This window comes from Meles meles, chromosome 12 (genome assembly GCF_922984935.1).
Source record: "Meles meles chromosome 12, mMelMel3.1 paternal haplotype, whole genome shotgun sequence".
Lineage (NCBI taxonomy): Eukaryota > Metazoa > Chordata > Mammalia > Carnivora > Mustelidae > Meles > Meles meles.
In genome coordinates, this window is record NC_060077.1 from 21417557 (window position 1) to 21431337 (window position 13781).

General features: G+C 46.0%; 1 protein-coding gene across 2 annotated transcripts in view; it reads left to right on the forward strand.

The window, feature by feature from the left end:
- Positions 1 to 13781, forward strand: part of SGSM1 (small G protein signaling modulator 1) — an 88652-nt gene that overhangs the window by 71027 nt on the left and 3844 nt on the right. For both annotated transcript variants that reach the window (XM_046025553.1, XM_046025554.1), the window contains 5 exons: positions 1718 to 1842; positions 3717 to 3799; positions 9074 to 9183; positions 11146 to 11242; positions 12348 to 12515. In XM_046025553.1, the coding sequence (XP_045881509.1) occupies positions 1718 to 1842; positions 3717 to 3799; positions 9074 to 9183; positions 11146 to 11242; positions 12348 to 12515 (583 nt within the window). The remainder of the gene's footprint in view (positions 1 to 1717; positions 1843 to 3716; positions 3800 to 9073; positions 9184 to 11145; positions 11243 to 12347; positions 12516 to 13781) is intronic.

Below are 13781 nucleotides of genomic sequence, written 5' to 3' on the forward strand. Positions count from 1 at the left end.
TGGGTACTTTCCCTCTTTGGCTGTTCTCAGAATTGGTGAGTCCAGTTCTCTGTGTCTGATGTGCCGTGAGCTCTCAGTCCATAGCAGCCTCGAGGATGAGCCGCTTGGCGTACACTCAAGTCAGCATCTTAAATACTCAAGTTTGCTTTCTTGCCAGAAAATCCAAGCCAAAGGATGTCAACTGAGCAGGAGGTTTCCTGAGCCAGGCGTGGTGTTTCCATTTCCCTTTAAAGATCTTGTTATTTCGATCTAAGATATGCATGCCCATAGTTGACAGAGTCAAACAGACAAGGCCGAATAAGGAAACCAGAAGTGCCCTCCACCCGCCTCCATGGAGCTCTCCCCAGAGGCAATTGCAATGACTTACTCTGCTCAAATTATCTGGCCTTTACCCCCATGTCTGCCAATAACGCTCTTGTACTGCTACTTCTTGATCTTTTTTTTTCCTTTTTCTTCAATTCCAGACAGTCCACACCCGCACCCCACCACCCCAGCAGGGGCACCTTCCCAGCTCCATCCATCCACTGCAGTTATAATAATTGTAGTTAAATGACTGTTTATGGTTCATACTAGAAAACATAATAATGCATACACCACGTAGGAAGATGTATTTATTTTTTTCTTTCCCACAAAAAGAATTTTTGTTTCCCCCGGATGCGTTTTCATTTCCTTGTCTCTGTTTTCCTTTCCTACGTTTGCCACATATAAATCATGGCTCACCCCCCCCCCCACCCCCAACCCAGCCTCCAAACTCTGCCAGTGGTCTAAATCTCTCTTGGAACATTCAGACACGGGAGGTTTTCTGTTCGTGTTTATGTCTCGAGAAGTCTCTCCAGTGGCCTTCCCTGGCCCACAGCTCCTGACGCACAGCTGTCGTCTGGGATTTTTTCTCCATCTTCACAGGGAGCTTACTTTTGCTTTCGGGTTACACACCTGCATGCATTATAAACCTGATCTGAAGCTCTTTATTATCCAGGGAGATATACTTTACATGTCACTTGATACCTCTATTCAAGACAGGCAGCTTTCCTCGAGACCCCAAATGTTAGTTTTTCTTCCAGGCTTCCCTTACCGGGGATCCGGGTCCTAGGGGGTCCCACCTTAAATGCAGGAGAGTCTCTTATTTAATTCCTTACCTTAGGGGACAAGGACCCCAAAACCATTCAACCCAAGCTTCCGTTTTGCCCATTTGGAATCTTCCTTCAAGGCAAAAGCCAGATTTGGTATTTACTTGCCTTTGTGGGTTAAATTTTGGCCTTGAAACGTTCCCATATTTTTCTTGCCATATCATTGCACCTTGTTTTCAGGCAGGGTCAAGGGCAGCAAGTCCAGCGTATGGCCGGAATCGGATTCCTGCTCGCTTCCTCCATTCTTCCTGTTGGGTATTTGCGGGGGGGGGGGGGGGGGGGGGTGGTACACGTCCAGCTAGTTACGACCCTCATCCACTCAACGGGTAGTTAGTCTGTGCACCTTCGAGAGTTGTCTTGTTTCATTGAAGGGGGAAAAGCCAAAGAACTCTCATCGTATGAAGTAAAAAGAGGCTTTCAGAGGCAACAACAGAAACAAAATCAAACACCCACTTGGTCCTGGGAGAGGAGATGCTTTTCAGGGGCAGCAGGAGAGGGTGAGGAGGGCAGGGGGAGAACCTCTGGCATCCGCCCTCTGGGAGGAGTGGGGGTGTAACCGTCCTTTCCTTCCCCTCCCCTGGGGCCTGCAGCCGGAGCTCCTGGACCTGTACACGGTGAACTTGCACCGCATCGAGAAGGATGTGCAGAGGTGTGACCGCAACTACTGGTACTTCACGCCCGCCAATCTGGAGAAGCTGCGGAACATCATGTGCAGGTGGCTGAGAGGAGGAGGTCTGTGGGCGTGGCCAGGGGTGGCAGACGCAGGGGGCCCAGGGAGCCCAGCCAGACGGCAGCCTCTGCCGCTGTCTCCTTGCCCACCTGGTGTTTATGCCAGGCCACATTGACAATAAGGTAACAACCAGAGCAATGATAACAACAGAGCATTTATTAAGCACTTACTGTATACCAGGCACTCTCCTGAGCCCCTTACTAAGGCTGTTATGCCTCGCCCACACAGCAAGCCTGTAGGGTCAATGTTACCCCATCTACAGGGCAGGAAACAAAAGTGGAGGACTACCACACTGCTCAAGTCCCCCAGTGGGGCCAGTTGGCTGAACAGGAGCTCATACCCCTGTCTCTCAGGTTCTAGAATCTTGTGCTTTATTTCCTTAAGCCAAGACCTGGAACTTCTTATTACTTTTCACTACATACTGAGTATCTTATTTCTTAAAATATGGAAGTAACTCAGGTTTATTAAAAACCTCTATCAACTAGTGAATCCAGAAGTTCATAAGGTCTAAAGAGAAACTGCTTCTCTCTCCTGTCATAATGCCCCTCCGCTAGAAGAAACTCCGGCTAACAATTGAATAAACATCCTCCCAAGCCATCTGTGTATTATATGTGTAAAATAACACAATAGATCATATATATAATGTAACATCACACGCATGCGTATGTGTTTTAACTTTTTTTAGTTTTACCCATATGGGATTAATACTGGGTTTTCTACAACTTGCTTTATACACGTGAGAATGCATCCTGGCCATCTCTCCATGCTGCTCTAACTCAGGAGCTCACAGGCCAAATCCAGCCCACCCCCATTTTGTAAATAAATCAGCCATGCCCATTTGTTTATGTAGTATCTGTGACTGCTTCTGCAGAATTGAGTAGTTCGGACAGAGCACATACGGCATGCAAAGCAGAAAATAATTATTATCTGGATCTCTCAGGAAAGGGTTGCCGACCCTTGCTCTAACGCATTTTTATTAATAAGTACTATCTCTTAACTATTCAATTTTGCACTCTCCTAAGCAGTCGTTCTCTCTCAAAACTGAGTTGAGGAGATACAAATACAAGGAACTTTAATACGGTAAAATGAAGAAGTACTGGGGAAGAAAGGATAGACCAGCTTTTTCTTGGGTGTGGCCTTGGGAGAAAACATGGAAGGCCTCACAGAAGGTGACACTCAAGTTGGCCTTTGGCAAAATTAGGAGAGACTCAAGAAACCGCTTGGCTTCGAGGTGAGGCTACCTGGGTTCAAATCCTGCCTCTGCCATTTATTAGCAGGTGTATGACTCTATGCATGTCACTGATGTCTCTGGGCCTCAGTCTTCTCATCTGTAAAATGGGATATAATACCTTTCTCATGTGATTATTTTGAGAATTTCATGGTGCAACACATGTTCAGTAGCTGAGTATACAGTAAATGCTCAGTAAGTATTAGTTCTTATTAGTAAGGGGCAGATGGGGACCCCAGGCATGGAACGGCTAGAGCAAAGCTCAGGGGCGTGAATGTGTGCCAGAGAGGAGGAAGTACCAGGAGGTCATGGCGGGGACATGAAGATGGATTGGGGGATGACGCTGAATGCCTTGTACCCCCCAGTGATGGAGTTTGCTTATCGTCTTGTCGCAGTGGGGAACCTGCGAGCATGTGGGGGTTTGAGTTGAGATTTAGGAAGGCCATTGTGGTATCTGAGAATAGGATGTTTGAAGAGTGTCAGACGGGGGCAGGGGACGTAGGTGGGACCTCAATGAGTGAGTGGTCCAGGTGAGAGATGGGGGGCCATGCCAGGGAGGAGGGAGAGGACTAGTGGGTTGGAGAGACGGGTCACGAGTGCCATCCTTGGACCCCCGGTCTCTCTCTTGTAGCTACATCTGGCAGCACATTGAGACCGGCTATGTCCAGGGCATGTGTGACCTCCTGGCTCCACTGCTGGTCGTCCTGGATGACGGTGAGTATGTCCTCCCCAGTCCAGGTCCAGGAGCGTAAATTTTCTTCCTACTGCAGAGGAGGGGAGGTTAACCTCATTTTGTGACTTCACGGAATGGGTCAGTGCAGGTGCTCAGACGACCTGCTGGTGAACACACCAAGGTCCCAGTGAAATAAAAAGTCTTGTTGTTCCATAGTAGCCAACACTTACTGCCAGGTGCCAAGCAGCCAGCCAGGCCTTTCCTAGCCACTGACTGTGCAAATGCAAATGCAAACAAAGACAAACCCAGGCCCACATGTCTTCACTGGTGAATCTACTGAGCACCTCAAGAAGAAATAGTAACAGTCTTTCACAAACTCTTCCAAAAGGTAGAGTAGGAGAGAACGCTTCCCAACTCATTCTGTAAGACCATTCCTTATATGAGGACCCATCAGTACCTTGATACCAATACCAGACAAAGACATCACAAGAAAAGAAAACTACAGACTGATGTCCTTTTTGACTATAAAGATAAAAATCCTCTGCAAAACACTTGCGAACTGAATCCAGCAAGATATAACAGGACTATATATACCATGACCAAGAAACACAGAACTCTCATCATACGCAGACTGGTTTAATGAATGAAAATCAATCAGTGTAATTCACTATATTAATAGAATAAAGGACAAAAATGACACAGTTGTCTTCATTGACGACAGTGGCATTTGGCCAAATCTCACACTATCTCGTGTTAAAAATACTCAACAAACAAGGAATAGAAGGAAACTTCCTAAACGTGATAAAAGGCATGTAAGAAAAACCTACAGCAAATTCATACTCAATGGTGAAAGACTGAATGCTTTCCTCCTACAATCAGGAAAAAGATAAGGATGTCCACTTTTGCTATAAAAGGTTCTAGACAGGACAATTAGGGAAGCAAAAGAAATAAAGGGTAGCTGTACGGGAAAGGAAGTAAAGCTATCTACTTGCAGATGATGTGATTTTTGCATATAGTAATCCCAAGGAATAAGAAAAAAGTATTGGCAGGGCTCCTGGGTGGCTCAGTCTGTTAGCATCTGACTCTTGATTTTGATTCAGGTCATGATCTCAGCATTGTGAGATCCAACCCCATGTCAGGCTCTATGCTGGATCCCCTCTCTCCCTCTCCCACTGCCCCCCTGCCCCGCCAAAAAAGTATTGGAGCTGATTTTGAATTTCAGCAAGGTTGTAAGATACAAGATATATCTACAAACGTCAGTTGCACTTCTGTACACTCGCATTGAACAATCCAAAAGTAAAATGAGGAACACAGTTCCAATTGTAATAGCATCTAAAAGAAGATATTTATGAGTAAATTTAACAGAAGAAGTGAAAGATTTACAAGTTCAATTCCAGATCGCTGCGATACAGCAAATATTGCATTAAAGCGAGTCAAAGGAATTTTTTCTTTTCCCAGTGCACATGCAAGTTGTGTTTGCACTACACTGTAGTCTGTTCAGTGTGTAATAGCATTATGTCTAGAAAAATAATGTATATACCTTAATTTAAAAATACCTTTTTTTTAAAAAAAAGATTTTATTTATTGGGGTGCCTGGGTGGCTTAGTGGGTTAAGCCTCTGCCTTCAGCTCAGGTCATGATCTCAGGGTCCTGGGATTGAGCCCCGCATCAGGCTCTCTGCTCAGCAGGGAACCTAATTCCCACCCCGCAATTCCCCGCTGCCTGCCTCTGCCTACTTGTGATCTCTGTCAAATAAATAAAATCCTTAAAAAAAAAAAAAAAGATCTTATTTATTTACTTGGCAGAGAGAGAGAGAGAGATCACAAGTAGGCAGAGAGGCAGGCAGAGAGAGAAGGGGAAGTGGCTCCCTGCTAAGCAGAGAGCCCAGTGCGGGGCTCGATCCCAGGATCCTGAGACCATGACCTGAGCTGAAGGCAGAGGCCCAACACACTGAGCCACCCAGGCACCACTAAAAACATCTTTTTGATAAAAAATTACTAACCATTATCTGAGCTATGGTCAAGTCATAATAACTGATTACAGATCACCATAACAAATATAATAATAATGAAAATGACTGAAACATTGCAAGAATTACCGAAATGTGATGCAGAGACACAAAGGGAGCAAATTCTGTTGGAAAAATAGTGCTGATAGATGGACTTCCTTGATGGAGGGTTGCCACAGACCTTCAATTTGTTTAAAAAAAAAAAAAGCAATATCAGAAAAGTACAATAAAATAAGGTATGCCTGTATACCAAAACTGTACAGCATTGTTAACAAAATTTAAGAGCTAGGGGTGCCTGGGTGGCTCAGTCGATTAAGCATCTGCCTTTGGCTCAGGTGGTGATGATCCCAGGGTCCTGAGGTTGAGCCCGGCGGTCTCCCTGCTCAGTGGGGAGCCTGCTTCTCCCTCTCCTTCTACCCCTCCCCTCCACATTCGTGTACGCTGTCTCAAGTAAATTTTTTAAGAAAGTTAAAGATCTAAATAAATTGAAAGACACCTCATGTTTATGAATCAGAAGGCTTGGCAGTGTTAAGCTGGCCATTCTCTCCAAACTGATCTAAAATTACTGCCATCCCTACCAACACCCCAGCTGCATTTTTTGTACAGATGGGCAAGCTGACCCTCAAAATTCAAAATGCAAGGGACCAAGAATAGCAAAATCAGTTTGGAGAAAGAAGATGTTAGAGGGTGCACAGTTCCCAATTTCAAAGCCTACTACAATACAGTAATCAAGAGAGTGTGGTACTTCCCCAAGGATAGACACGTAGATCAGTACTATAAAACTGGAAGTTTGGAAATAAGTATTTCTCACACATTTACATCAGGTGACTTTGACAAGGGTGCCAAGACATTTCAGCTTAGTGAGGAAAGAAGAGTCTTTCCGACATATGATGCTGAAACAACCAAGCTACTGCATGCACAAGCTTGAAGTCAGACTCATGTTTCATACTATATGCAAAACTGCTAACCCAAAATGGACCAGAGACCCAAATATAAGAGTTGGAACAATAAAATTATTAGAGGAAAACAAATACATCTTTGTGACCTTGGTTTAATGACTTTGGGTGTTAAGCAGTGGTTTCTTAGATATGGCACCAAAAGAATAAAGTGAGAAAATTAAAAACAAATTGGACTTGCCCCAAATTAAAAACTATTGTGCTTCAAAGGATACCCTCAAGAAAGTGAAGAGAGCCCAAAGAATGGAAGAAAATGCTTGCAAATCGCATGTATAATGTAAGGGACTTATATCCAAAATATGTAAAGAGCTTTTACAATTCAACAATAAAAAGGGAAATGACCCAATTAAAAATGGACAAAGGGGGGCACCTGGGTGGCTCAGTGGGTTAAAGCCTCTGCCTTCGGCTCAGGTCATGATCCAAGGGCCCTGGGATCGAGTGCTGCATTGGGCTCTCTGCTCTGCAGGGAGCCTGCTTCTTCCTCTCTCTCTGCCTGCCTCTCTGCCTAGTTGTGATTTCTCTCTGTCAAATAAATAAAATATTTTTTTAAAAATGGACAAAGGTTTGGATAGACATTTCTCAACAGAATAGACATATAGGTGGCCAGTAAGCCTATTAAAATATGCTCATTATCTTTTATCACTAGGGACATGCAAATGAAAACCACAGTGAAATACCATTGCACACCCACTAAGATGACTAGAATCAAAACAATGGAAACTGTTAAGTGTTAGTGATAATATAGAGACAGCAGTGCCTTTGTACTTTGTAGTGGGATTGTAAAATATTTGACATTTTGGGGTGCCTGGGAGGCTCAGTTGTTAAGCATCTGCCTTCAGCTCAGGTCATGATCCCTGGGTCCTGGGATCTAGCCCCGCATCAGGCTCCCTGCTCGGCAGGAAGCCTCCTTCTTCCTCTCCTGTTCCCCCTGCTTGTCTTCCCTCTCTCGCGTGTCTCTCTCTGTCAAATAAATAAAATCCTAAAAAAAAAAAAAAAAAAAAAAAAAGTTTAACATTTTAGAAGGTAGCGTGGCAGTTTCTCATAATGCATGGTTCCATTTATTAGAAATTTCCGGAAGAGGCAAAGCTATAGAGACAGGAAACAGATTAATGGCTGACAGGGGCTGGGGAAGAAGGAAATGGGCCATAATTGCTGATGTGTGGAGGTGTCTTTTGGGGGCAAGGAAAATGTTCTGACTTTCTAGAGGATGGTTACACAATTCTGAGAATTATACTAAAAATCGGAGCTGTACATTTAAAATGGTGAGTTTGGGGCACCTGGGTGGCTTACTGAGTTAAGCCTCTGCCTTTGGCTCAGGTCATGAACTCAGGGTCGTGGGATCGAGCCCCACATCAGGCTCTCTGCTCAGCAGGGAGCCTCCTTCCCCCCCCCTCTGCCTACTTGTGAACTCTCTCTGTCAAATAAATACATAAAATCTTTAAAAATAAATAAATAAAACAGTGAGTTTTCTGCAGTGTGAATCTCCATAAGGCTGTTAAAAAATGAGGAGCATAACGCCCCTCTCCTTAGACAAGGTCTGTGCATTGTGACTTCCTTCCCAGAAGTTCAGTGTAGAAGCAGGTGCAGGCAAGAAAGAAATGGTGTGGTGGAGAGACCTGACAAATTCTGCAACAGCAAAGTGACTGAAATCAACGTTACCCTTCTTAAGTCATGTGGATAGCAGGTGCCCGTGACAACACAATCTGATTAAAATGGCCTGTTACCAAAAAAAGGAAAAAGGGGTTCCTGGGTGGCTCAGTGGGTTAAGCCTCTGACTTCAGCTCAGGTCATGATCTCAGGGTCCTGGGATCGAGCCCCGCATCAGGCCCTCTGCTCAGCAGGTAGCCTGCTTCCTCCCTTCTCTCTCTCTCTGCCTGTCTCTCTGCCTACTTGTGATCTCTGTCTGTCAAATGAATAAATAAAATCTTTAAAAATAAAATGGTTTGTTACCCATGTGGCCCTTCTCCTAATAACCCCAAATCCCACTCTTATCATGAGAAAAACATCAGACAAATTCCAATAGAGAAGCCTCCCGTAGAATACGTGGCAACTGCCCTCGCAACTTCCAAGGTCGTGAGAAATGGGAAGCCTGAGAAACAGCCCTGAGAGAGAGGAGACCCGTATGTGCTAAAAGAAAGGCTATTCAACCCCTCAAGGGTAGAAAGCATTTGGTTAAGACTAAAGAACATTCCCTCAAGTGGGGTACACTGGCTCTCCCTCATTTGTGTGTTTCTCCTCTGGCCGTGGACCTCACGAACCAGCTCGGGGCCTTCGACCTTGGGCTCACCTTGGGAGCTCGGGTTCCTTGGTCAGTGGCAGAGGTGACCATTTCTCCTGTGCTCTTTCCCCAGAGGCTCTTGCCTTCAGCTGCTTCACAGAGCTGATGAAGCGGATGAACCAGAACTTCCCCCACGGAGGTGCCATGGACACGCACTTCGCCAACATGAGGTCTCTGATCCAGGTATGACTGGTCCTGTTCAATCATATAGCTTCTTCCGCTCAGCCCAGAGCTCCCCACATCAACAGACCAGCCACACTTAGTCTAACTCAGTTCAGTTCATTCTGACTCCATTAGCTCAAATCAACGCCACTTCATTCTGTCTCACTGAGCCAGGCCCCATGGCTACGTAATGAACAAGACGTGGCTCTGGCCCTTAAAAAGTTGTTTACTTGTCAGGGAAATACAGATCAAAACCACTCTGAGATACCACCTTATACCGGTCAGAATGGCCAAAATTAACCAGACGGGAAACAACAGGTGTTGGCGAGGATGTGGAGAAAGGGGAGCCCTCCTACGCTGTTGATAGGAGTGCAAGCTGGTGCAGCCACTCTGGAAAATAGCACGGAGGTTCCTCAAAAAGTTGAAAATAGAGCTACCCTACGACCCAGCAATTACATTATTGGGTATATACCCCAAAGATACAAATGTAGGCAAAGGGGCACGTGTACCCAAAGGTTTATAATAGTAATGTCCACAATAGCCAAACTATGGAAAGAACCTAGATGTCCATCAAGAGATGAATCGATAAAGATGTGGTATATATAAAAAATAGAATATTATGCAACCATCAAAAAACCAAAATCTTGCCATTTGCAATGACATGGATGGAACTAGAGGGTATTATGCTAAGCAAAATAAGTTAATCAGGGAAGACAATTATATGACCTCACTCATGTGGAATTTAAGACACAAAACAGAGAATGATAGGGGAAGGCTGGAGATATTAAAACAAGATGAAATCCAAGAGACAAACCGTAAGAGACTCTTATTAATCATAGGAAACAAACTGAGGGTTGCTGTAGGGGAGGGGGTGGAGGGATGGGGTAACTGGGTGATGGGAATTAAGAGGGCACGTGATGTAATGAGCACTGGGTGTTATATAAGACTGATGAATCACTGACCTTTGCCTCTGAAAATAATAATGCACTATATGTTAATTAATTGAATTTAACCTAAAAAATAGATGTTTGCTTGTATTGGTCCTTTTCCTCAAAGTAACATCTGGGTATATTTCTCACACACACGTAGCTTTATTGAGATATAGTTCACATACCATGCCGTTTACCCTTTCTAAATATACAGTCCCGTGGTTTCTAACATAATTACAGTGGTGAAACCATCACGAATTTCAGAACATCTTCAGCACCCCAAAAAGAAACTCCAGGAACCACAGTAACATCTCTTCCTCTCCCCAGCTCCCGGCAACCACTAGTCGACTCTCTGTCTCCGTATGGCCGATTCCGGACATTTCCTAGAAATGCAGTAACAGAACACATGGCCTCCTGCGTCTGGCTGCTTTCACTCAGTGGCGAGTTTTTGGGGTCCATCCGTGGGGTAGCAGGTGTTGGGGGGCCGTGCCCTTTTTATTGCCAGATGATGCCCCACGGGATGGCTTTGCCACGTTTTGTGTATGCAGCCATTCACTGACGGACCCTTGGGTTGTTTCTCCTCTTGGACTCTTGGAAATTGTGCCGCTGTGAACATTCGTGTCCAGGTTTCACGTGGCCATCTGTCTGCGTGTCTCTTGGTGACAGCCATGGCAGTGACCTCACAGCCACCAACAGGGCCTCTGGTTTCTCCCCACCCCCACAAATGCTTCGTCGTCTGTCCTTTTGATTCTCCATTCTTGTCCTAGAGGGTGTGAAGGGGTATCTCCTTAGAGTTTTGATTTGCATTTTCCTGAAGAATTCGCTGAACGTCTCTCATGGGTTTTATGATTTATTTGCATCTCTTCTTTGGAGAAACAACTGAGTTGACCTGAGCTGGGTCGGTTTTCATTTCAAATCTTTTGCCCGTTGTTTAACTCCGCCTGGTCGTAGGGGCTGTGTGGTGTCCGGTGAGGGGGTCGTCCCTTATTCAGGGGGCCCCTGTCAGCCAGCCTCCTCCTGGGAGGCTGATGCCAACCTTCTCTCCTGTGGGCAGATTCTGGACTCAGAGCTCTTTGAGCTGATGCATCAGAACGGGGACTACACCCACTTCTACTTCTGCTACCGCTGGTTCCTGTTGGATTTCAAGCGAGGTACTAACTTCAAACCGGGGCATTGTTCCCAGGCTCTTTGCAGCAGAACCTCAGGGGAAGAAAGGGACCATGGGGGAGAGGCTGGAGGGGTTGGAACACAGCCAGATGAAGAGAGGAACACCAGTTTATTGAGTTCTGACTATTGGCTCACCTGCCCCAGTTTGCGGTGACACTACTCTGTAGGTGTGGTTACAGATGAGGAAACTAAGGCTAAGAATCTAATTCCATTGTAGGACCAGTGGAGGCAGGAGCTTAGGCCCCCTCTGTCCACCTCCTAAGCCCAGTTCCCTTCCATTCTGTTATGCTCCTGATCGGAGGCAAGGCACCCCTTGCCCCGTGCAGCATGTGGCCTGTGTGACTTAGAAACGGGGTATAGCCCAGCTCCCTGGTACTTTGCAAAGTGGGGGTGACGCTCCCCTGCAGGAAGTGTTAATAAACATGTGGTATCATGTTCGTTACATGTAATCGACATGTAACAACATGCCAGGCACTGTGCTGAGCCGTTTCTATGTATTTTCTCCTCAAGCCTCACCCCACTTATGGAGAAGGAGAGGGAGAGAGGCTGGTGGAGGGGAAGTGACTAGCCCAAGGTCACCTTGCCAGTAAGTGGTCAGGCTGGATTCAGATTGAGTTGACTGGACACCGGAACCCTTGCTCTCTACCATTGCTCTCTCTTGTTTCTTGACCAGACCACAGACCAGAGCAGCCAGCTCTGCCTGTGTGCAGAAGCAAGGGGATATCTTGTGGGTGCCAAAGGAAATGTAAGGTGCAGGCAGAAAGAGGGATGCCAGTCAAGGGGTAGAGCAGGGACAGGTCAGTGTAAATCAAACCTAACCATGCTCAGTTCCTTCCCTCACAGAAGCTGGAAACTTATAACCCCCCAGTCCACACAGCCTTCTCTACAGATAGGGAAACTGAGGCTTCTCATGGTCAAGGGGCGGAGTGCAGGTCTCCTACCTCCTGACCTGAGCTCTGTCTGCTGTCTGCTGCATGAGGACAGAAGCACAGGGTGCAGGTGGCCTGGGATTTTCCCAGAGGGAGGGCGGCACCAGGAGCTCCGTGGCTGACCCTCTCCCCACGCGTGTGCGTGCTGGTGTGTTGGTAGAACTCGTCTATGATGACGTCTTCTCTGTCTGGGAGACCATCTGGGCAGCCAAACACGTGTCATCCGCCCACTACGTCCTCTTCATCGCGCTGGCTCTGGTGGAGGTCTACCGGGACATCATCTTGGAGAACAATATGGACTTCACGGACATCATCAAATTCTTTAACGGTACCCACGTGACCAGGATGTCATCTGAGGCTTATGGGCTTCTGACGGGCCCCTTCCTGGGACCTCAGAGGGTGGGAGATGCGTTGAGATTGACACATGGTGGAGGGGATAAGGTGGGGCTGAGGGTTTCCATCGGCTTCTTCTGTCTATTTCCAGATGGACAAGTTGACATCTTGTCACGTGGAGAATGCATTTTTCTCCGGAATCTAGCAGAAGGAACAGGGGTGTTGAAATCAGGCTCAGGGCGAACCTTGGCTCTGCCACTAATCAGCTGTGCCCGTGGATAAGTCACTTCCCCTCTTTCTAAGCGTCTCTTCCTCATCTATAAAATGGGGTAAAAGTGTCTGCTTTGGAGGGTTGATGGGCCCAAAAGCAGCCCCAGGAAGGCATTTGACGTGATGTGAGAGAGGCACAGCCTTTGAAATCAAACAAATATGGATTCTGATCCCAGCCGCCTGGGAGCTATGTGACCTTGGGCAAGTGACTTGCTGTCTCTGGGCTCCAGATTCCTTGGTGGGGAGAATGGTACTTACCCCTCCCTTACAGAGATGTTGGGACAGTTAATGAGATAACACGGACAAACTCAATCATGCTGATACGCAGCTCATCTGAGGGGCCCAGAAGTGGAAGCTCTTGCTCCTATTATCACTATTTAAACATTTTTTAAAAACTAGAGGTGATTTTGAAAAAAAGGCAGAAGAAGAAGAAATAAAAAAGCCACCTTTGACCTTACCCCAGAAACATTATTATTATTTTTTTTTAAGATTTTCTTTTTAAGTAATCTCTACACCCAACGTGGGGCTGGAACTCACATCCCCAAGATCAAGAGTCACACTCTGGAGCACCTGGGTGGATCAGTTGGTGAAGTGTCTACCTTCACTTTGGGTCATGATCTCGGGGTCCTGGAATTGGGCCCCACACCAGGCTCCCTGCTCAGTGGGGAGCCTGCCTCTCCCTCTGCCCCTCCCCACTCTCATGCTCTTTCTTGTGCTTGCTTGCTCTCTCTCTCAGATAAATAAATCTTTTAAAAAAATGAAATAAAACAAACAACAAAAATAAAAAGAATCACATGCTGTCGTGACTGAGCCAGCCAGGCATCCCAGAGACATTATTTTATTTTTATTTTTAAAACAAACATTTTATTTCGGAATAACTAGATTTAAAGGAAAACTGAAAAGATAGTACAGAGAGTTCTTGATACCCTCCACCCAGGCATCCCTAATGTCTCTACATTAACCTGATCCTAGAACATTTGTCACAACCAAG